This window comes from Labrus mixtus, chromosome 11 (genome assembly GCF_963584025.1).
Source record: "Labrus mixtus chromosome 11, fLabMix1.1, whole genome shotgun sequence".
Classification (NCBI taxonomy): Eukaryota; Metazoa; Chordata; class Actinopteri; order Labriformes; family Labridae; genus Labrus; species Labrus mixtus.
In genome coordinates, this window is record NC_083622.1 from 75,001 (window position 1) to 100,000 (window position 25,000).

The window sequence follows — 25,000 nt, forward strand, 5'->3', positions numbered from 1 at the left end:
AAAAGACAGACAGACAGGTGCACAGACAGACAGGTAAAAAGACAGACAGACAGGTGCACAGACAGACAGGTAAAAAGACAGACAGACAGGTGCACAGACAGACAGGTAAAAAGACAGACAGACAGGTGCACAGACAGACAGGTAAAAAGACAGACAGGTGTACTGTGTTTCCAGGTGTCATCGTTTATCAGGACAGACTGACAGGTGTACAGACAGACAGACAGGTAAACAGACAGACAGACAGACAGGTAAACAGATAGACAGACAGACAGGTGTACAGACAGACAGACAGACAGGTACACAGATAGACAGACAGGTGCACAGACAGACAGGTAAACAGACAGGTAAACAGACAGACAGGTGTACAGACAGACAGACAGGTGCAGAGACAGACAGGTAAACAGATAGACAGACAGGTAAACAGACAGACAGGTAAACAGATAGACAAACAGGTAAACAGACAGGTGTACAGACAGACAGGTAAACAGATAGACAAACAGGTAAACAGACAGGTGTACAGACAGACAGACAGACAGACAGGTGCACAGAAAGACAGACAGGTAAAAAGACAGACAGACAGGTGTACAGACAGACAGACAGGTGCACAGACAGACAGGTAAACAGACAGACAGACAGACAGGTAAACAGATAGACAGGTGTACAGACAGACAGACAGGTACACAGATAGACAGACAGGCGCACAGACAGACAGGTAAACAGACAGACAGACAGGTGTACAGACAGACAGACAGACAGGTGCACAGACAGACAGACAGGTAAAAAGACAGACAGACAGGTGCACAGACAGACAGGTAAAAAGACAGACAGACAGGTAAAAAGACAGACAGGTGTACCGTGTTTCCAGGTGTCATCGTTTATCAGGACAGACTGACAGGTGTACAGACAGACAGACAGACAGGTAAACAGACAGACAGGTGTACAGACAGACAGGTAAACAGACAGACAGACAGACAGACAGGTGTACAGACAGAGAGACAGACAGGTAAACAGACAGACAGGTGTACAGACAGACATGTGCACATACAGACAGACAGGTAAACAGATAGACAGACAGGTAAACAGACAGACAGGTAAAAAGACAGACAGACAGGTAAAAAGACAGACAGGTGTACCGTGTTTCCAGGTGTCATCGTTTATCAGGACAGACTGACAGGTGTCCAGACAGACAGACAGGTAAACAGACAGACAGGTGTACAGACAGACAGACAGGTAAACAGACAGACAGACAGGTGTACAGACAGAGAGACAGACAGGTAAACAGATAGACAGGTAGACAGACAGACAGGTAAACAAACAGACAGACAGACGTACAGACAGACAGACAGGTAAACAGATAGACAGACAGACAGGTAAACAGACAGACAGACAGACAGGTGTACAGACAGACAGACAGACAGGTAAACAGATAGACAGACAGGTGCACAGACAGACAGACAGGTAAACAGACAGACAGACAGACAGGTGTACAGACAGACAGACAGGTAAACAGATAGACAGGTAAACAGACAGACAGGTAAACAGACAGACAGACAGGTGTACAGACAGACAGACCGGTAAAAAGACAGACAGACAGGTGCACAGACGGACAGGTAAAAAGACAGACAGACAGGTGCACAGACAGACAGGTAAAAAGACAGACAGGTGTACCGTGTTTCCAGGTGTCATCGTTTATCAGGACAGACTGACAGGTGTACAGACAGACAGACAGGTAAACAGACAGACAGACAGGTGTACAGACAGGTAAACAGACAGACAGACAGGTGTACAGACAGACAGACATGTGCACAGACAGACAGACAGGTAAACAGATAGACAGACAGGTGCATAGACAGACAGGTAAAAAGACAGACAGACAGGTGCACAGACAGACAGACAGGTGTACCGTGTTTCCAGGTGAGCTGCAGCGCTGCAGTCTGAACTTGCTGTGGTTCTTTTTGCTGCGGCTCTTGTTCTTTCTGATCTCTTCACAGCGCTCGTAGTCCGACAGGTCACACACCTGGTCAGCCCGACCTAGGTCCTTCACCTGTACACACACAGGTCACACAGGCCTTGATCCAGATTAAACCAAACAGACGGTTTCATCTGTAGTCAGGTGTATTTTAAGCTCTGAACTTCAAAAACACCTGAGAAATACCTCTGAAGGTTCAGGTAAAGTTCAGGTAATGTTCTGGTAAAGTTGGGGTAATGTTCAAGTAATGTTCAGGCAATGTTCAGGTAATGTTCAGGTAAAGTTCAGGTAAAGTTCAGGTAATGTTCAGGTAAAGTTCAGGTAAAGTTCAGGTAACGTTCAGGTAAAGTTCAGGTAAAGTTCAAGTAAAGTTCAGGTAAAGTTCAGGTAATGTTCAGGTAAAGTTCAAGTAAAGTTCAGGTAAAGTTCATGTAATGTTCAGGTAAAGTTAAGGTAATGTTCAGGTAAAGTTCAGGTAATGTTCATGTAATGTTCAGATAAAGTTCAGGTAATATTCAGGTAAAACTCAGGTAATGTTCAGGTAAAGTTCAGGTAATGTTCAGATAAAGTTCAGGTAATGTTCAGGTAATGTTCATGTAATGTTCAGGTAATGTTCAGGTAAAGTTCATGTAAAGTTCAGGTAAAGTTCAGGTAAAGTTCAGGTAATGTTTACGTAAAGTTCAGGTAAAGTTCAGGTAATGTTCATGTAATGTTCAGGTAATGTTCAGGTAATGTTCAGGTAAAGTTCAGGTAATGTTCATGTAATGTTCAGGTAAAGTTCAGGTAAAGTTCAGGTAAAGTTAAGATAAAGTTCAGGTAAAGTTCAGGTAATGTTTAGGTAAAGTTCAGGTAAAGTTCAGGTAATGTTCAGGTAAAGTTCATGTAATGTTCAGGTAAAGTTCAGGTAATGTTTAGGTAAAGTTCAGGTAAAGTTCAGGTAATATTCAGGTAAAGTTCAGGTAATGTTCAGGTAAAGTTCAGGTAAAGTTCAGGTAATGTTCAGGTAATATTCAGGTAAAGTTCGGGTAATGTTCAGGTAATATTCAGGTAAAGTTCATGTAATGTTCAGGTAAAGTTCAGGTAAAGTTAAGGTAAAGTTCAGGTAATGTTTAGGTAAAGTTCAGGTAACGTTCAGGTAATGTTCAGGTAATGGTCAGGTAATGTTTGGGTAAAGTTCAGGTAATGTTCATGTAATGTTCAGGTAAAGTTCAGGTAAAGTTCAGGTAAAGTTAAGATAAAGTTCAGGTAAAGTTCAGGTAATGTTTAGGTAAAGTTCAGGTAAAGTTCGGGTAAAGTTCAGGTAAAGTTCATGTAATGTTCAGGTAAAGTTCAGGTAAAGTTAAGGTAAAGTTCAGGTAATGTTTAGGTAAAGTTCAGGTAACGTTCAGGTAATGTTCAGGTAATGGTCAGGTAATGTTTGGGTAAAGTTGGGGTAATGTTCAGGTAAAGTTGGGGTAATGTTCAGGTAAGGTTCAGGTAATGTTCAGGTAAAGTTCAGGTAAAGTTCAGGTAATGTTTGGGTAAAGTTCAGGTAAAGTTCAGGTAATGTTCGGGTAATGGTCAGGTAAAGTTGGGATAATGTTCAGGTAAAGTTGGGGTAATGTTCAGGTAAGGTTCAGGTAATGTTCAGGTAAAGTTCAGGTAATGTTCAGGTAAAGTTCAGGTAATGTTTGGGTAAAGTTCAGGTAAAGTTCAGGTAATGTTCGGGTAATGGTCAGGTAATGTTTGGGTAAAGTTCAGGTAATGTTTGGGTAAAGTTCAGGTAAAGTTCAGGTAATGTTCAGGTAAAGTTCAGGTAATGTTCAGGTAAAGTTTGGGTAATGTTCAGGTAAAGTTGGGGTAATGTTTGGGTAAAGTTCAGGTAATGTTCAGGTAAAGTTGGGGTAATGTTCAGGTAAAGTTCGGGTAATGTTTGGGTAAAGTTCAGGTAATGTTCAGGTAAAGTTCGGGTAATGTTTAGGTAAAGTTCAGGTAAAGTTGGGGTAATGTTCAGGTAAAGTTGGGGTAAAGTTCAGGTAATGTTCAGGTAAAGTTGGGGTAATGTTCAGGTAATGTTGGGGTAATGTTGGGGTAATGTTTGGGTTGGAGTGAAAGCAGCATCAGAGACCACACAGAGACTTTCAGTTCTGCGGCTGCTGAACACTTCCTTAAACAGAATATCAATATATAAATAGCAAAATAAAATGCAAACTCAAATAGTCTACTTCCTTTACAGACATGAAAACAACAAGTTTAAACCAACAGGAAGTGATGATTCACGTTGAAGAAGGGTTTGTTTCGTAAAGAGAAGTCTCAGGAAACTTTTGGTTGTTTAATTTGTTGTTTAATCAACAATCTGACACTTTTCATACATCAACACACACAAACTCCTGCACAGTGGAAATTGTACAAAAACGTTGTGAACGTTTGGTTACCAGGAGTCTGATGACACAATCCTCCCCTCGGGGCTCCTGAAGCCCCGCCCACAAACCAATGGAAGCACACTGCCATGAACCCCCCAACAACCTGAAATAAACACTCAGGGGTAGAATGTGGAGCGTTGGCTGCCTGAGGGGAGGTCAGCCTCCCAGAGGATCACTGTTCACAAGTGTAAATGCTCGTGCTCAGAGCTGATATTAAACAGATAACACGAGCAGAGATCACATCTCATGATGTCTGTTAACTACTCACTACTAACAGTCTGCATGTTAACCACACGTCAGACAGGAAGAGCTGCTGCTACATATAGCTCTGACACACACACACACACACACACACACACACACCAGGTGTTAGCATGTTTCCTGCAGCAGCTCAGGTCTGCAGGTTAACTTTAGCTCGTTAATCCCCATGGAAACAGCATCCATAATTAACCATCTTAAACTGAGACATCCTGGGAGAGAGGCCACGCCCACCACACATGGACATGGACACACACACACAGACACACACACTCATTGTTTCTGTTGTCTGTTCTGATGGAGGATCTCTGTTAGCTTTCTGTTCGCTCTAAGCTGTTTTTCTGTGTGTGTGTGTGTGTGTGTGTGTGTGTGTGTGTGTGTGTGAGGTCAGTCCTCCCCTCTGGCTGTCCATCAGGTGATCAATAATCAATCCGCAGTGATCAGAGAGCTGCTTACATAATGTCCACTCACTGACCTTTGACCTCTTCCCACAGGAGACTAAACTGAGTGTAAACCTGCAGCTACTTCCTTCACACTCTGTTTTTTAATCAATGGTTTTTAATTCTCAAACATTGCAGACAAACTCCAGCACACTGTTTGAGTGTGTTTGTTTCTGCCATGTTAGATGGATTCATTCCTCTCCAACACACCTGTCTTATTAATCACATGTTTCACTACTTTTTGATACTATTGATCAAATAAGAAAGATAGTATCAAATATCTAAAGTAAAGAGTAAAGTAAAGATCCTTAATCAGAACCCAATCAGCAACCAGATGGTGAATTTCTCTATGTGTCAACCATTGAGTGAAGTCAGAGCAACATACCATAGAAGTCACCCGAAGTCCGAGTGATGACCTCGTTAACTACTTTTAACCTTGTGCAGCAGCCACCGCGTTCAAGTGGAAACCAGTTAGCAACACCTGGCAGAGCCTGCTTACACTGATAAACTATTAGCAACATGTTAGCAACCACGCGCTAACACCCAGCGGGAAGCATTTTGCTCCACATGTCTGCAGAGATGCTGATGGATTGTGGGAGATGTAGTATCCAGGTAAGATCTGCTTCATGTTGGACACTGACACAGAAACATGATGAGAGTGACCTCGCCTACAACTCCCATCATGCCTCAGCTCTGAATCCTTGATTTCTGCTGATGCCTTTGAAGGCTTCTGTTGCCATGGAAGCACCCCACCCCCCAAACCCCCCGTCAATGGTCTCATTTAGAGGACACACACACACACACACACACACACACACACACACACAGCTCATTAAAACAGCAGATTAATGAGTGTGACAGTTTGTGAGCAGGTTTAAGATATGAGCAGGATAAAGATTAACACAGTGACCCCATAAAGAACCCATCACACGGACTGTAGTAACAAAGGTTCCAACATGATGTTCTGTAGAGGATAAAGGTTCCAACATGATGTTCTGTAGAGGATAAAGGTTCCAACATGATGTTCTGTAGAGGATAAAGGTTCTAACACGATGTTCTGTAGAGCATAAAGGTTCTAACATGATGTTCTGTAGAGGATAATGGGGATGTTCTGTAGAGGGTAAAGGTTCCAACATGATGTTCTGTAGAGGGTAATGGTTCTAACATGATGTTCTGTAGAGGATAAAGGTTCCAACACTTTGTTCTGTAGAGCATAAAGGTTCTAACATGATGTTCTGTAGAGGATAATGGGGATGTTCTGTAGAGGGTAAAGGTTCTAACATGATGTTCTGTAGAGGATAAAGGTTCTAACACGATGTTCTGTAGAGGATAAAGGTTCCAACATGATGTTCTGTAGAGGATAAAGGCTCTAACATGATGTTCTGTAGAGGATAATGGGGATGTTCTGTAGAGGGTAATGGTTCTAACATGATGTTCTGTAGAGGCTAAAGGTTCTAACATGATGTTCTGTAGAGGATAATGGGGATGTTCTGTAGAGGATAAAGGTTCTAACACGATGTTCTGTAGAGGATAAAGGTTCCAACATGATGTTCTGTAGAGGATAAAGGTTCTAACATGATGCTCTGTAGAGGATAATGGGGATGTTCTGTAGAGGGTAATGGTTCTAACATGATGTTCTGTAGAGCATAAATGTTCTAACATGATGTTCTGTAGAGGATAATGGGGATGTTCTGTAGAGGATAAAGGTTCTAACACGATGTTCTGTAGAGGATAAAGGTTCTAACATGATGTTCTGTAGAGGATAAAGGTTCCAACATGATGTTCTGTAGAGGATAAAGGTTCTAACACGATGTTCTGTAGAGCATAAAGGTTCTAACATGATGTTCTGTAGAGGATAATGGGGATGTTCTGTAGAGGGTAAAGGTTCCAACATGATGTTCTGTAGAGGGTAATGGTTCTAACATGATGTTCTGTAGAGGATAAAGGTTCTAACACTTTGTTCTGTAGAGCATAAAGGTTCTAACATGATGTTCTGTAGAGGATAATGGGGATGTTCTGTAGAGGATAAAGGTTCTAACACGATGTTCTGTAGAGGATAAAGGTTCCAACATGATGTTCTGTAGAGGATAAAGGTTCTAACATGATGCTCTGTAGAGGATAATGGGGATGTTCTGTAGAGGGTAATGGTTCTAACATGATGTTCTGTAGAGCATAAATGTTCTAACATGATGTTCTGTAGAGGATAATGGGGATGTTCTGTAGAGGATAAAGGTTCTAACACGATGTTCTGTAGAGGATAAAGGTTCCAACATGATGTTCTGTAGAGGATAAAGGTTCTAACACGATGTTCTGTAGAGCATAAAGGTTCTAACATGATGTTCTGTAGAGGATAATGGGGATGTTCTGTAGAGGATAAAGGTTCTAACATGATGTTCTGTAGAGGATAATGGGGATGTTCTGTAGAGGGTAAAGGTTCCAACATGATGTTCTGTAGAGGATAAAGGTTCTAACACGATGTTCTGTAGAGCATAAATGTTCTAACATGATGTTCTGTAGAGGATAATGGGGATGTTCTGTAGAGGATAAAGGTTCTAACATGATGTTCTGTAGAGGATAATGGGGATGTTCTGTAGAGGGTAAAGGTTCCAACATGATGTTCTGTAGAGGGTAATGGTTCTAACATGATGTTCTGTAGAGGATAAAGGTTCTAACACGATGTTCTGTAGAGCATAAAGGTTCTAACATGATGTTCTGTAGAGGATAATGGGGATGTTCTGTAGAGGGTAAAGGTTCTAACATGATGTTCTGTAGAGGATAAAGGTTCTAACACGATGTTCTGTAGAGGATAAAGGTTCCAACATGATGTTCTGTAGAGGATAAAGGATCTAACATGATGTTCTGTAGAGGATAATGGGGATGTTCTGTAGAGGGTAATGGTTCTAACATGATGTTCTGTAGAGGATAATGGGGATGTTCTGTAGAGGGTAATGGTTCTAACATGATGTTCTGTAGAGGATAAAGGTTCCAACATGATGTTCTGTAGATGGTAATGGTTCTAACATGATGTTCTGTAGAGGATAAAGGTTCTAACATGATGTTCTGTAGAGGATAATGGGGATGTTCTGTAGAGGGTAATGGTTCTAACACGATGTTCTGTAGAGGATAATGGGGATGTTCTGTAGAGGGTAATGGTTCTAACACGATGTTCTGTAGAGGATAATGGGGATGTTCTGTAGAGGGTAATGGTTCTAACACGATGTTCTGTAGAGGATAAAGGTTCTATCATGATGTTCTGTAGAGGATAATGGGGATGTTCTGTAGAGGATAAAGGTTCTATCATGATGTTCTGTAGAGGATAATGACTGAGTCTCAAAGGAGTGATTCTGTTCAACCTTAAGCCCATGTGATCAGTGTGTGTCTGTGTGTGTGGTTTTCTCGTGTCAAACCGGGTTTCTATTCCTGATGAAACAGGAAGTAGCGCTGAAGTGTCCCATGAGCCGAACTGTCACCATAGAGGAAGAACATGGTATGAACGTCAGCACACACACACACACACACACACACACACACACACACACACACACACACACACACACACACACACACACACACACACACACACACACACACACACACACACACACACACACACACACACACACACACACACACACACACACACACACAGAGATCCCCTTATTTGGTCGTGAGACAGGTTACTCAAAGATTTGAGTGTCGTGTTTCATGTGACAGCTGATGGGTCAATTTGAGTCGACGTCAGAGAGTAACAGATAACTGATGATCTGGTCAGCTGGTTATGAGTGGAGTCTGTAACTTCTTCTTCTACACTTTTAAAACATGTAGGAAAACATTATTAAAATAACCGTCAGGTCACATTTAGAAACAGCATCATCATACATGTGTTATTACTGCTGAATCTTGAAAACCTTTAAAAAGCTGCTCAGAGTCTTTAAAGATTTAAACTCTGTAACGATGCTGATAATTAACAGAATTTTTTTCACATTGTTGTGACTTCCTTAAAATCTGAAATTACAGAGAAGTGACGGTTTCACTGTCATCACACAAACACCTTTGTTTTCTCTGAGAAATGAGAACTTCATAATCCAGCACCAAGTTTCCACAGTTATTTAAAATAGCACTCATTTAGCTTAACAAATTCATTCTTTATCTTTAATAACATGTGGGGTTCCTCAGGGTAACGTCTTTGGACCGCTTTTCTTTACTTAAACCTCAGTGAGATTTAGAAAAATCTGAATAAAACACTCTTTTTCTCTATCTTCTCAAGCATCAGATCAATGTGATCTATGGTCACACATAGTTTCACACCTAGCCTAGCTTAGCATAAAGCATCAATGCAAGGGAACACTGGAAGCCTGGCTTAGAACAAAAAGTAACTTTTTAAAAGAACAGCTCCTGCTACAGAGGTGTTCCTTCAGTTGAGGCTCCATGGGATGTAAAAGTTTGTAAGCTCAAAGTTTTCATTTCGGACTAACTCAGTATATCGGAGAACATTCTCACGTTAAAAAGGTTCTAGCTTCTAGTTGGAAAAGGTTCTAACAGACAAAGCTCTGGTGGAACATTCTGTTATTACTTTAGAGAAATCTGTAGTAATAAGGTGCTAACCAAGTTTTCCGTATTAAATAAAGGTTCTATCAGACAGTTCTGTAGTGGAAAAGGTTCTGAAACAACTTTTTAGTGATTAAAGGATAACATAAGGTCCTGCATAAAGGTTCTAACATGACGTTCTGTTGTAGATAAAGGTTCTTTCAGACTGTGAGATATATAAAGGTTTTAACATGACGTTCTGTTGTAGATAAAGGTTCTTTCAGACTGTGAGATATATAAAGGTTCTAACATGACGTTCTGTTGTAGATAAAGGTTCTAACATGACGTTCTGTTGTAGATAAAGGTTCTTTCAGACTGTGAGATATATAAAGGTTCTAACATGACGTTCTGTTGTAGCTAAAGGTTCTAACATGACGTTCTGATGGAGATAAAGGTTCTTTCAGACTGTGAGATATATAAAGGTTCTAACATGATGTTCTGTTGTAGCTAAAGGTTCTAACATGACGTTCTGTTGTAGATAAAGGTTCTTTCAGAGTGTGAGATATATAAAGGTTCTAACATGACGTTCTGTTGTAGCTAAAGGTTCTAACATGACGTTCTGATGGAGATAAAGGTTCTAACATGATGTTCTGTTGGAGATAAAGGTTCTCTGAGGACGTTCTCTCCTGTGTTTGGTACAGAAGTGAAACTGGAGCTCTCTGTGTGCGTCTCAGCTCACTCTGAAACTCGACTCCTGCAGAACGACCCTGCAGACAGTCGAGGGGAATCGTTCTGTTTACAGTCAAACCAAAACATCAACAGAACCGTGAAGAACGTGATAAATGCTGCACAGAGTGATCACGGGTTCTCTGATGTTTATCTGTAGAAATAAGAAGAATCTTTTTTGATTATTTGATTATAAAATTAAATTGTTTATCTATTGTCTTTAGTCTCGTGGTTCTCAGCAGAACTCGGTCACACTCACTGATGTTCTGTAAACGTCTAATGTTCCTGTACAGGGATAAGAGTGACAGGTGTCAGTCACCTGTAGGCCCCGCCCACTCCTCCTCACCTCTTTCTCACAGATGAACAGCTGATCTGCCCTCAGAACCACAAACCGGTTCTTCCAGATCTCCCTGAAGATCCCTTTCCCGCAGAACTTTCTGATCCAGCCGACCTTCTCGGGCTGAGCGAGCGGTGGCGCCGAGTCCAGCGGGCCCTGAGAGGGGAACAGGTGAAAACCTTAGTGAGCCTCTGACGGACGGCCGGTCGGTCGTCATCACAACGTTTAAAGTCAATCAAATCAAGATTTTAGATGACAGAAACGGTTCTTTAGTAACATGTGGTCATCTTTATATTTGAACCCGGGGACTGTGGACGGCTGAGAAACGTTTTGACTACTTTAGTTTGTCTTGGGTCGAAGAGAAGATAAGGAGCTCAGCCCTCACACTCACACGATCTATTGTCATTCAAACACACACACCCACCCCCCCCACACACAGACACACCCCTCCCCCCCACACACACACAGACACCCCCCCCCCACACACAGACACACACACCCCCCCACACACACACAGACACCCCCCCCCCACACACAGACACACACACCCCCCCACACACACACAGACACACCCCCCCCTCCCCACACACACACACACACACCGCCCCCCACCCACACACACTATCATTGATATTAAACATTATTTTAACGATGAAAGCTTCGAACGGATCGTTTAAGACGACATTCATCTACATTCAGACAGAGGTCTTGTACCCGAGTTAGCCAAAAGGCTCATCTTCACCGGACGACCTTTGGCTTCATAGAATGAAATGTAAGCCGTGAACATACGTTCATATTTATACAGACGAGAACAGATGACCTCCATGATCGGACACCATGCAGTGACGCCGTCTGTTTATGTGGTTTATGTTTGGAGCTGTACGGTGGTACAGTGATTAGCTCTCTCTGTGAGGAGGTTCCTGGTTTGAATCCCCGTCTGACGGGAGTCTCTCTGTGAGGAGGTTCCTGGTTTGAATCCCCGTCTGACGGGAGTCTCTCTGTGAGGAGGTTCCTGGTTTGAATCCCCATCTGACGGGAGTCTCTCAGTGAGGAGGTTCCTGGTTTGAATCCCCGTCCTTCAGGAGTCTCTTTGTGTGGAGGTTCCTGGTTTGAATCCCCGTCCTTCAGGAGTCTCTCTGTGTGGAGGTTCCTGGTTTGAATCCCCGTCTGACTGGAGTCTCTCTGTGAGGAGGTTCCTGGTTTGAATCCCCGTCTGACGGGAGTCTCTCTGTGAGGAGGTTCCTGGTTTGAATCCCCGTCTGACGGGAGTCTCTCTGTGAGGAGGTTCCTGGTTTGAATCCCCGTCTGTCAGGAGTCTCTCTGTGAGGAGGTTCCTGGTTTGAATCCCCGTCCTACAGGAGTCTCTCTGTGTGGAGTCTGCATGTTCTTCATGTGTGGGTTCTCTCCTGGTTCTCCGTCTTCCTCCCACAGTCCAAACACATGCTCGTTAGGTTAACTGCTGACTCTAAATTGTCTGTAGGTGTGAATGTGAGTGTGGCTGGTTGTCTGTCTCTATGTCAGCTCTGTGATTGGCTGGTGAACAGTCCAGGGTGTAACCCCGCCTCTCACCCAATGACAGCTGGGAGTTTACCTGTACGATCTTTAATAAGAACAGGTGACCGACCTTCATATCGTTTGGATTGAAATGTTATCAAATCCAAGTTTAACACTCAGGTGATGAACACATGAACCAGGTGAGCTGCTCGGAGGTGACGTCACTCTAACTCGGGTCTACGTTCTTATGTAAGTCGGTTAAACTGTCCGGTAAGTGAAACCGGAGCAGCTCAACAGATTTCCGGTTAAACCCGCGGATCGTTTCCTCTCAGGAGGAATCTTCAGTCTCTCTCACTTTCTGTGTTTCTGATCTTTTTAAACCGCTTTTATTTAACTGAGCAAAGAAACATCTAAGCGCTTTTATTCTGAAGTCCGGAAGAGCAGCTATTCAGCAGCTGTAGGCTGATTTCCCTTTCAAAATAAAAGCTTTGATCTAATCCTTGAGGCTTTTGTTCCTCGAGCTCCGGTTGAACCCGGGATAAAACGGACCGTGACGAGCTCCGGTAACACTCACCCGTTTCCCGGAGGAGTTCTTCTTCATGTTGGCGGCTGTCAGGCTTCCGGTACCGGGCTGATGACGGGACTTCTCCCACTTTGACGGTAACTCCGTTATTCCCCTCAGAGAGCGGCGGGAGCGCGGAGAAAAGAGGCTGAAACACGCTCAAAGTCCGGCATGGAGGACCGGAGCCTCCCCGGCTCCTCACTGCTGATCTCCGGTCAAACTCTGCTCCTGACCCCGCTGCTCCGACCTGCTGCTGCCGGACTCCACTGCGCTGTGACCGGCCAGGAGCCGCTCCGTCAGTCGGTGTCCGGTTACTCCTCCTCCTCCTCCTCCTCCCCCGGACTCCCTGCTGGCTCCGCGGCTCCTCGGCAGCCACACAGCGCCCCCCACAGGCCGAAACAGACGGGACACAATGAGACATCCGGCCTGATGATAAGATGACAGTTAGTGATTCATTTTCAATATCTGGTATTCTCTCAGCAGTTTTGATTGTTTGTGTAATAATAAATGTAAAAATAAAGTTTTAATTAGTTTAGTATTTGAATCAAGTTCAGCTGTAGTCAAATTAAAAGTTTCTCTCTGAGGTTTTTCAGAATAAAAGTACTTTTTTTCATGATACTTTATGTAGGACTTTTGTGTGTGTGTGTGTGTGTGTGTGTGTGTGTGTGTGTGTGTGTGTGTGTGTGTGTGTGTGTGTGTGTGTGTGTGTGTGTGTGTGTGTGTGTGATCCTCGGCTCACATCTGGATCAGTGTAATCTGGTTGAGTGTGATGCAGCAGATGTTTGCAGGCTGCTGATCTGGAGTCAGTTTCACTCCCAGCTCAGATCATCAAAGTGGGTCAGACTGAGAGAGCAGGCTGATCGGCAGATTATCCACCGACACGCTCCGTTAAAGAACAACAACAACAACAACAACAACAACAAGCTTCACGTCTGATCCTCTGCCAGTCTGATCCACCTTCATGTCAGACACAAGAACCAATCAGAAACAATGGGCTGTTAAATGTCTCTTTATATGATAAAGACTTTAAATCTGTTGATGAGAAGAGGACTCATCTTTAAAGGACCAATCAGTGAGATGTGTAGAGAGTGAGATGATAAAGGTATCTTACTATCTGATCATTAAGGAAACATGTTGAAGTGCTGGCTTCTCTGACAACAATGCAGCAGTCAGTATGTCCTCCTTCTAACTTTAGATTCTGCTCCTGAATGCTCTGGATTTGTTTGGACCAGAGAAGGTAGGCACTTTTAAGACCCCCCCCCCCCCCACACGGCCGTTTTGGACGCCCCTCTGTTTGTCAGATATGAGAGCAGTTATCAGGTCAACAGGTGTTGCAGCGATGGAAGCGGGTCAAGAGAAGTGGTTCAGATAGAAGTGATTGTACCCGACCTAAAAAGCCTCTGCATGTTTCTAATAAGCTCCACGAGCAGAAACGTGCTCAAACTAGGATCAATATTGGAGATGCTTTTGAAAAATGGAGAGAGGTTAGAACACAGAAAGGTTTACAGACCCATGCAGAGCTGGATAAACACTGAAGCTTCAGAGTCCACCACATGGTGACCTGTGTGAGCATGGACTCTAGAGAGGAGGGGGGGGCGGCTCTCTTATGTTTAGAATTCAGAATGCAGTACCCATTTTAAACACTAGGGGGCAGAGTTACATACTGCTCCTTTCACATTAAACTAATTGTATTCAACCTGCATTTTTCCTAATGTCCAGTAGGGGGCGACTCCACTGTTGGTCAATGATAAAGTGTTCCTACTTGTCAGCTGATTTATTCCCTCAGAAGTTAATGATCTCAATGTCTACTTTGAAGTCTTAGCATGAAGTTCATTTAGTCAATGATGGTCCAAGTCCAAAAGACCAGAAAGAGGGGGAGGAGTTAGGAGTTTGACAAGCTGTTGGCACAGCAACCTGTTGACCTAAAAGAAGCTCTGAGGAGATGGCTGGTCCGGTTTTTTCTCTGAGGAAGTGACCATATGTGGGCGAGGGGGCGAGAATATATTCCAAGATTTTTTTTAATGCAGAATGTGGAAGTTGTGTATTGCATGACTGACAGGAAGTGGCGAGGGGGTGTGAGGGGATTGACTCTTGCAGAAATGTGATGACCTCAGAGCCAGACGGTGACATCATCATCACCACCACATGAAGCAACTTGAAGCAGAAGACGTTTTAGATTCATGTTTTTTTTCACATCTTGTTTCATTTTTTCCTGAATCATTGATGTCACGTGAAGCTGAAGTTCATATGAAACCTCGCTCTCATAATTAAAGGTTAGTATTATAAGTGTAAATAACAAAATCTGTGTCCTCTGATTTGAATGTTCTCAGTTTGTTTATGAAGTATGAACTCACTGAGAATACATTTTTGAGTTCTCTGCTCTTTGGTGTCATTCAACTTTTTGTGTTCTGATAATGTGTCAAGAACGTTTAAAAATAAGAATCTAAAAACGTGAGAAATTATTATTTTCCTGAGATTTTGTGTTTCTGTAGAAGGAGAGACACTTTCTATTTCTCACTCTGCTGCCCCCTGCTGGTCCATCAGCTTTCTGCACCTCATCACAAACAGGAACCTTTACACACCTGGATCATCACAGGAGGATCTTTTTAAACTACATATTCACTTCACCATTAAACTTTTTTTCAGACAATTTAAGACAGCCAATGAGCTGCAACCGTCCGTTTATCACACTCCAGAGAAAGTATGCTGATGTTCGTGTGTCTTACAAAACCATTACAAAAAAAACACTCAGTGTAGAAAGTGTGTGTAAAACCAGTTCAAAAATAGAGCTTCTGCAGTGGTACAGCAATTAAAGTGCAGGGACCAGAGGAGAGTTTCTTCATGCTTTATTTCTCAACAACTTGATTCCACTTGTGACAAGCATAGTAGTCAGATGATTTAAAAAAAGGAAAACAATAATCAGGGCCACACCAGTAAATCAAATTACGTACTAACTAAACAATCTCATAAATGCACAAAATCTTATAATTACACATCAAATACTCACTCAAATAATGCATCTAAATACTCACTCAAATAATGCATCTATCAGAGTCACAATAGAGTTGTCAGCCTGTCATGCAGCTCAGCAGTGTGACACAAACAAAAGGAGTGAGCATGGCCTGCTGCAGGCCTCTTAATTGCTCAGGTGTGGCCTGATTGGTTAAGACTAGGCTTAAAGGGGAAGTGGGATCTGCAACACTCAGTTTAAACTTTTTTTCAGTTTGCACAAAAAAGCTGTGACATCCCTGCAGGTCAAAGGTCAACAGTAAAACATCGTCCAATCAGGCACCACGTTCTCACAGAAATTACACCAAAAAAAAAGAAGTTATTTTTAAATCACATTCTAAACAGACATCATAGAATTCCTACTTTCATTCCATAACGATCTAAAGGTCAGAGGTCAGATTGTTTCGTTTAATCCGACCAATCGGGCGCTCTCCTCCCACAGCCTTCTCGCCACCACGTCGTCGCGTCCCTCTGGAGCTGCTTCCTTCTCTGCACAGTCACTGAAACCACAAATGTAATATTATATGGTGTTTAGATTTGCTAACATTGTGTTTTTTACTCATAATGGCCCTCACTTATCAATCTGGTGTAGAAATCATCGTACGACAGGGTCCTCGTGGGACCTATGAAACGTGCATATCTGGCTGGTCAGAGCGTACGCAAGACCGGGTGTTGATAAGTGTTGCGGCTGGAAACGATCGTCATTTAAATACCACGCCTCTATTTATTCACGGCTCAGCTGTCCTCGCCCCCAGAGTTTACGGCATGGAGATACTTAATACGGCAAAGAAGAGAAACGAGATATGACCTGAGTGACATCATAACAGAGAGAAGTAAAGAGGAATAACATTGTGTTGTTTGGCAGCCTGAAGTGTAGGAGCTTCAGAAGAAATGCGCCTGCATGAAATCTCAACAGCGTTGGTTTTAAATATAAAAAATATATAACATCCGTGATATGTAATGTACATAATATAAGCTATAATATACAGTTTTTAAATACTTTTAGTTTAAAAAACCTGGTCAGACCATACGATCACTACAATGTAGCCTAGTGTTGCGGGTCTTAAAAGAAGCAGCTCCCAGAGCGGACCGGAGGACGGCAACCAGACCCCCCCTGAAATAATCCCAGATCGTGGAGCGAGTGGCTTCCTTCATCGGTTCAGCCTCAATATCAGGCACAAGTGGTAAAGGCGAACCTGCATCTGTGTCGGATAACGTCCTGCATCAAATGAATAAAGTGTTTGATCAAACGCTGTGCAATGTGCACTTCTCATCCGATTAGCCTTCTTTCCAAACATAAGAATTTAACACTTACATAAAAGAAGGTCCTGACTCTGTCTTACAACCCCCGCATTTCTTTATTGGTTATTATGTCACATGTAGTCTCTGGCCTCAGGGCGTCTGCTGTGCGCAATTACGCATGTGGCACATTATGATCTAATGTTGATGTTCTGTATTCCTAAATATTTCATATTTCAGAGGCTAAAAGTTGTATTTACTAACCTCTGGAAGTTTTTCTGTCCTTTTAAAGTAAATGTTTTTAGTTTTTCTGTTTTAATTTGTCTCAGTATTTTCTGCAGTGATATTCCTGTGTGCGTGAACGTTTAACATGTATTTACTGAAAGCAGCCTCTCTAATCTTTAAAGTAAATCGATTACACAAACAAAAATTCATCAAATAAAACACACAACTAAATAAATCACCTGACAGCTCGCGCTGCTCAACATTATTTAAAAAGCGATGTAGCCTACAGAGATCGTTAGAGGTGGAGCGTAATATAAAATACATTTGAGATATCTTATCTAACAGTAAATCTGTGAACCTCTATCTATCTGTCTTAACGAGCACTGTTATAGTATGATCTAATGATTCTCCGACACAGACAGATTCACTGCACTGCAAGTCCACACTGAGCTGAAAACGTGCGTACACGAACTGAGACCTGGTATGAGATTTGAGCGTACCCTCCGCTCACATCCAAATTGATAAGTGCCGAACTTTGGGTGGAAATGACCGTACACCCATTTTTCTGCCGTACGTACGTTTGATAAGTGAGGGCCACTGTGTGTTGGATAACCTGCTGCTGTAACGCCACAATTTCCCAGTTTGGGATCAATAAAGTAGCCTAATTGTATTCTATTCTATAAATAAACAGGTTTATGTGGTTTATGAGGACGTCACACTGACTGACTTTAAAAACAAACTCTTTGAGTTCTAATGTTGTCATGATACTAGATTTTTAATCTTTGACGCTCTTTATTGAGCGATTTCTCGTTCTGAATGATCAAAAATTGCAGACAAACTCGTGCACACTTGCTTTAAATGTCGATGGATTAATTCCTCTTCTACACCTTCTACAGCTGTCTTTTGGAATGATGTAGTTTGTTTGAAAGCTTTTGCACTTTTTGAATATGTGGTATCAAAAAGGATCAAACGTTTTGACAGCCTTAGTTCTGACTGCGAGTGACAGAGGATCAGGTCATCATCTTTACCTGAAGTAACGTCCAGACAGCCCCTCCAGGCCCGGGGTCAGGGCGCAGTACAGCGTGGTCTGACTGCCCTGCCGGGGAGTCTTCATGAACATCAAGTTGGGAAGGCTCAGCAGAGGCCTCAAAAAAGGGAACGAGGTGTAAACGTGACGCCCCAGATCTGTGTAGATCACACCAGGGTGGAGACAAAACGACGACACACCAGTGCCTGAAGAGAATTCAGACAAACATTAAGGTCACACACAAACAGGAAGAAGAAACAACAGGTTCCCTGATCTGTTACTACTACTCTCTCCTGCAGTGAGTCAGTCCTCATAGAGCTCCATGTTAAAATGTCCAACTTTACAGCTGCAGTTCCTCCAGTGTCCACTAGAGTCTGTCTCCTGCAGTGAGTCAGTCCTCATAGAGCTCCATGTTAAAATGTCCAACTTTACAGCTGCAGTTCCTCCAGTGTCCACTAGAGTCTGTCTCCTGTAGTGAGTCAGTCCTCATAGAGCTCCATGTTAAAATGTCCAACTTTACAGCTGCAGTTCCTCCAGTGTCCACTAGAGTCTGTCTCCTGCAGTGAGTCAGTCCCCATGGAGCCCCATGTTAAAATGTCCAACTTTACAGCTGCAGTTCCTCCAGTGTCCACTGGAGTCTGTCTCCTGCAGTGAGTCAGTCCCCATAGAGCCCCATGTTAAAATGTCCAACTTTACAGCTGCAGTTCCTCCAGTGTCCACTGGAGTCTGTCTCCTGCAGTGAGTCAGTCCCCATAGAGCCCCATGTTAAAATGTCCAACTTTACAGCTGCAGTTCCTCCAGTGTCCACTGGAGTCTGTCTCCTGCAGTGAGTCAGTCCCCATAGAGCTCTATGTTAAAATGTCTAACTTTACAGCTGCAGTTCCTCCAGTGTCCACTAGAGTCTGTCTCCTGCAGTGAGTCAGTCCCCATAGAGCCCCATGTTAAAATGTCTCCTGTAGTGAGTCAGTCCCCATAGAGCCCCATGTTAAAATGTCTAACTTTACAGCTGCAGTTCCTCCAGTGTCCACTGGAGTCTGTCTCCTGCAGTGAGTCAGTCCCCATAGAGCCCCATGTTAAAATGTACAACTTTACAGCTGCAGTTCCTCCAGTGTCCACTAGAGTCTGTCTCCTGCAGTGAGTCAGTCCCCATAGAGCCCCATGTTAAAATGTCTCCTGTAGTGAGTCAGTCCCCATAGAGCCCCATGTTAAAATGTCCAACTTTACAGCTGCAGTTCCTCCAGTGTCCACTGGAGTCTGTCTCCTGTAGTGAGTCAGTCCCCATAGAGCCCCATGTTAAAATGTCTAACTTTACAGCTGCAGTTCCTCCAGTGTCCACTGGAGTCTGTCTCCTGCAGTGAGTCAGTCCCCATAGAGCCCCATGTTAAAATGTCTAACTTTACAGCTGCAGTTCCTCCAGTGTCCACTGGAGTCTGTCTCCTGCAGTGAGTCAGTCCCCATAGAGCCCCATGTTAAAATGTCTAACTTTACAGCTGCAGTTCCTCCAGTGTCCACTGGAGCCTGTCTCCTGCAGTGAGTCAGTCCCCATAGAGCCCCATGTTAAAATGTCTAACTTTACAGCTGCAGTTCCTCCAGTGTCCACTGGAGTCTGTCTCCTGCAGTGAGTCAGTCCCCATAGAGCCCCATGTTAAAATGTACAACTTTACAGCTGCAGTTCCTCCAGTGTCCACTGGAGTCTGTCTCCTGCAGTGAGTCAGTCTCCATAGAGCCCCATGTTAAAATAAACATGTTTACATCCTGGTATAAAAACAGTTTGGGTCTCTAGATCTCATTTCTCTCTTCAACTGTTCGGGCTGAATGTTTATACAACTCACTTGTTAACATTATATTAAAGCTTAAAGTGATGTAATATTAGGGGGCGTGGCCTTTTTGAGTGACAGGTGGGAGCTGCTAGCTGTCTGCTAGGTGTCACCTCAGCTAATTCAGTCCCTGACCTTTGACCTCTGGGTCGTGTTTGTGGTTTTGGAGTCTTTTGAAGATTTGTTCCTGTAGATATCAGACTAATAATCTGACTCTCTGTGAGCTTTATTGGATTTACAGTCCGTCCTGTCTGAGCTCAACTTTTTACAACCAGACACATTAGAACATTATTTATTTACATGTTGGCAACAGTTAGCAGCTATCCGAGTCTGTAAGAACCATACCTGGATTGTTAGCTCGTCTATTGTTTGTCATATGTTGATTAGTTTGCGGAGGCTCATGTTTTGGAGTCAGGATTGTTGTTGGATTTTCACCATATGAATAAATGACTGTGCTAAGCTACCAGCATAAACAGGATCTCATTCTGTGGTTAACTAGCTCATTAGCAGCTAACAAACTAGCCATGAGCACAGTCTGTTTAGCGTTGATAACTGAACGCTTGCTAATACCCCTCCTTCTCCAGAGGATGGAAACATCTGTAAAGAGTCTCTGATGGAGACCTGTGAGTGTTTGTCTGGACCTTTGAGTCGTTGGGCGAGTTCTCTGGAGAACAGGACGTTAGCCAGTTTGCTCTGTTTGTAACTCTCCAGAGGGCTGTACGGCCTCGTGCTGAAGAACAGGTCGTCAAGGTCGATACGACCTGAGGAATCAGGAAAACAAAAACATATCAAATGTGTCAGAACAAACAAACAAGACTTAAAAACATCACAGAGACACATCAGAGGTCAGAGGTCAGAGGTCATACCCCCTTTGTGGGCGATGGAGGACACAGTGACCACACGGCTGGGGGCGGAGCTAATCAGCATAGGAAGCAGCAGATTGGTCAGCAGGAAGTGACCTAGATGATTGACAGCCAGCTGAGTCTCAAAACCGTCCTCGGTCAGCCCTTTTGGACACATCATCACTCCTGCAGACAGGTGGAGAGAGAGAGACAGGTGAGCAGACAGACAGGTGGAGAGAGAGAGAGACAGGTGAGCAGACAGACAGGTGGAGAGAGAGAGAGAGACAGGTGAGCAGACTGTCAGGTGGAGAGAGACAGGTGAACAGACAGACAGGTAGAGGGAGAGAGAGACAGGTAGAGAGAGACAGGTGAACAGACAGTCAGGTGGAGTGAGACAGGTGAACAGACAGACAGGTGAGCTCACCTGCGTTGTTGATGAGGATGTCCAGTCTGTCTTCACTGTCGATGAAATCTTTAGCGAACTGTTTGACGGAGTAAACCGAGGCCAGGTCCAGGTGTCTGACCGTCACGTTACCGTTACCTGTCGCAAGACGGATCTCCTCAGCCGCCTGCTCTGCTCGGGTGAGGTCCCTGCACGCCATCACCACCCGGGCCCCTACAACAAATCAAACACACCCGTCACCACCTGGGCCCTACAACAAATCAAACACACCCGTCACCACCCGGGCCCTACAACAAATCAAACACACCGGTCACCACCCGGGCCCTACAACAAATCAAACACACCCATCACCACCCGGGCCCTACAACAAATCAAACACACCCGTCACCACCCGGGCCCTACAACAAATCAAACACACCCATCACCAACCGGGCCCTACAACAAATCAAACACACCGGTCACCACCCGGGCCCTACAACAAATCAAACACACCCGTCACCACCCGGGCCCTACAACAAATCAAACACACCCATCGTATCTGTAAACATCACGGTATAAACACGTCTATGTCCCCACAACGCGGGTAATCACACACACTCTGACCTCTGCGTGCGAGGTCTCTGCTCGTCTCTCTGCCGATGCCGGCGTTTGCTCCGGTGATCAGAACTGTCTTCCCGGCCAGATGCACCGAACAGCGACACACTCCACCTGCAATCCACCTCCTGAACACGACCACACCTGAAACACACAGATACACACACTGCTTTACATCCTGTACTCATAATCAAACACACTTCTCTGTTTTAGAGCCTGAAAACAGTTTGTTAAGGAAGAGGTGAACTGCAGCTGTCTGTGATGTTTTCAGAGTTTTCAGAGTCCTATCTTCACTTTGTTTACATCGCCCGGACGGCCGGCTGACTCCTCCCCTCGTGTATAAAAGTTGTTTAATTGAGGGACTAGAGAAAAGAAGAATAACATACTGTACTCACTGCTTAACTGTGTTTCTAGATCACGCTCATTTCAGGTAAATTTACGTTCAGTCTACTGAAACTCCTACTGAAAAGTACTGACTACTGAACTGTGACTATTCGGAAAGGGCCCATGACTGTTTTAGGAATGACGGTGTCCTGCTGCCTTCTGGCTGACTGCTTGGCCCTTTCCGAATACCCACAGTTCAGTAGTCAGTACTTTTCAGTAGGAGTTTCAGTAGACTGAACTCTCGTGGTCATTCAGAGGTCATTTTTTGGGTCCACCTCAGTATACTGAACATTTCAGTATGGATACTAACTTCCTGGTTTCATGCAGTATGGATCGGATGCGTGCTTTCAGGAAATGAATTGTATTTTACCCACAATGCTGTGCGAAATTAAACGTAAATCCTCACGTCACGTGCGCCTCCAAATCAAAACAAACGAGCGTGGATTAATTGAATCAATTTTTAATCTAGAGTTAAAGTCCCGACTGAAATCATTACTTTTAATTAACAACAGAAAATAAAACAAATATCTGCATTACTATAAAACCTTTCTCCCTCTATTTAAATAATGATTTCACTATTTAAATGTGTCTTTATTGGTTTATTTTATATTCTGTATATTACTGTCTTTCATTTGTTCTTTATGTACTGTATGTTATTTAGTTATTTAATCTTTTACTTGATTTACATTGTGATATTGTTTTTTGTTTACCTGACTGTATATGAGCATTACTCTTCTTGAATAAAGATAAACAAACAAAAACAAAAACAAAAAAAAACGGGTGGATGCGGCCGGTTCGGGAAACGTAAATGACCTCACTTCCATACTGAATGAATCAGACGAAGTAGGAACAATCTGCCTACTGTGCGCGCATACTGAACAGTAGATACTAAACAGTATACAGCAGATAGTAGGTACTAAACAGTAAACAGCAGATAGTAGATACTAAACAATAAACAGCAGATAGTAGGTACTAAACAGTATACAGCAGATAGTAGGTACTAAACAGTATACAGCAGATAGTAGATACTAAACAGTATACAGCAGATAGTAGGTACTAAACAGTATACAGCAGATAGTAGATACTAAACAGTATACAGCAGATAGTAGGTACTAAACAGTATACAGCAGATAGTAGATACTAAACAGTATACAGCAGATAGTAGGTACTAAACAGTATACAGCAGATAGTAGATACTAAACAGTATACAGCAGATAGTAGATACTAAACAGTATACAGCAGATAGTAGATACTAAACAGTATACAGCAGATAGTAGGTACTAAACAGTATACAGCAGATAGTAGATACTAAACAGTATACAGCAGATAGTAGATACTAAACAGTATACAGCAGATAGTAGGTACTAAACAGTATACAGCAGATAGTAGGTACTAAACAGTAAACAGCAGATAGTAGGTACTAAACAGTAAACAGCAGATAGTAGATACTAAACAGTATACAGCAGATAGTAGGTACTAAACAGTATACAGCAGATAGTAGGTACTAAACAGTAAACAGCAGATAGTAGGTACTAAACAGTAAACAGCAGATAGTAGATACTAAACAGTATACAGCAGATAGTAGGTACTAAACAGTATACAGCAGATAGTAGGTACTAAACAGTAAACAGCAGATAGTAGGTACTAAACAGTAAACAGCAGATAGTAGATACTAAACAGTATACAGCAGATAGTAGGTACTAAACAGTAAACAGCAGATAGTAGGTACTAAACAGTAAACAGCAGATAGTAGATACTAAACAGTATACAGCAGATAGTAGATACTAAACAGTATACAGCAGATAGTAGGTACTAAACAGTATACAGCAGATAGTAGGTACTAAACAGTATACAGCAGATAGTAGGTACTGACTACTGACAGATTGAGTAGGTACTTGGCAATTCGGATACAGCCCTTGATTGGTTTCAATCAGGTGATTAGTTCACCTGGGGAAAGGGGGTAGAGGCTGCAGACTGCATCCAATTGGCTCAGGGGATTTGAATGACAGATGCTGTTGTCCAATTTCAGCAGTGTTGCACTGGACTTTCTTATTACCAGAGTATCAAACCAAACTGGAGCCGTGACTCAGTGGCCGTTTGTTAAAGTCAGCATTTCTATACTACACCTTTTTATACTGAATCACTGGATTTAGACGTTTGTCAGTGTGGATAAATGGACTTGAGCTTGTAGAGCGCTTTTCCAGTCTTCTCTATTTAAAGCACATTTAAAGTCACACCTACACATTCACACACTAATGGTAGAGGCCGCTGAGTAAAGAGTCCATCAGTATTAACTCATCCATTCATACACATTCACACACTGATGGTAGAGGCCGCTGAGTAAAGAGTCCATCAGTATTAACTCATCCATTCATACACATTCACACGCTGATGGTAGAGGCTGCTGCGTAAAGAGTCCATCAGTATTAACTCATCCATTCATACACATTCACACGCTGATGGTAGAGGCTGCTGAGTAAAGAGTCCATCAGTATTAACTCATCCATTCATACACATTCACACGCTGATGGTAGAGGCTGCTGAGTAAAGAGTCCATCAGTATTAACTCATCCATTCATACACATTCACACGCTGATGGTAGAGGCTGCTGAGTAAAGAGTCCATCAGTATTAACTCATCCATTCATACACATTCACACACTGATGGTAGAGGCTGCTGAGTAAAGAGTCCATCAGTATTAACTCATCCATTCATACACATTCACACACTGATGGTAGAGGCTGC

General features: G+C 43.1%; 2 protein-coding genes and 1 long non-coding RNA gene across 4 annotated transcripts in view; 1 reads left to right on the forward strand and 2 right to left on the reverse strand.

The window, feature by feature from the left end:
* plekho1b (pleckstrin homology domain containing, family O member 1b) overlaps positions 1–13,000 on the reverse strand; it is a 19,439-nt gene extending 6,439 nt beyond the window's left edge. Inside the window, exons 1-3 of the mRNA XM_061049440.1 lie at positions 12,728–13,000; positions 10,669–10,815; positions 1,904–2,044 (exon numbers count right to left, since the gene is read on the reverse strand). Coding sequence (XP_060905423.1) covers positions 1,904–2,044; positions 10,669–10,815; positions 12,728–12,754 — 315 coding nt within the window. The 5' untranslated portion in view covers positions 12,755–13,000. The remainder of the gene's footprint in view (positions 1–1,903; positions 2,045–10,668; positions 10,816–12,727) is intronic.
* Positions 9,675–10,225, forward strand: LOC132983206 (uncharacterized). The gene is made up of 3 exons (XR_009674797.1): positions 9,675–9,780; positions 9,899–10,078; positions 10,110–10,225. It is a non-coding gene; the product is annotated as an uncharacterized LOC132983206 (long non-coding RNA).
* Positions 13,001–15,916: 2,916 nt separating the features above from the next.
* The window catches only part of LOC132983207 (retinol dehydrogenase 12-like), a 10,050-nt gene continuing 966 nt past the window's right edge, over positions 15,917–25,000 (reverse strand). The window contains exons 2-7 of one of the 2 annotated variants that reach the window (XM_061049442.1): positions 21,881–22,015; positions 21,299–21,490; positions 20,899–21,060; positions 20,674–20,793; positions 18,217–18,421; positions 15,917–16,224 (exon numbers count right to left, since the gene is read on the reverse strand). In XM_061049442.1, the coding sequence (XP_060905425.1) occupies positions 16,119–16,224; positions 18,217–18,421; positions 20,674–20,793; positions 20,899–21,060; positions 21,299–21,490; positions 21,881–22,015 (920 nt within the window). In that variant the 3' untranslated portion in view covers positions 15,917–16,118. The remainder of the gene's footprint in view (positions 16,225–18,216; positions 18,422–20,673; positions 20,794–20,898; positions 21,061–21,298; positions 21,491–21,880; positions 22,016–25,000) is intronic. The other variant, XM_061049443.1, reaches the window with a different exon arrangement.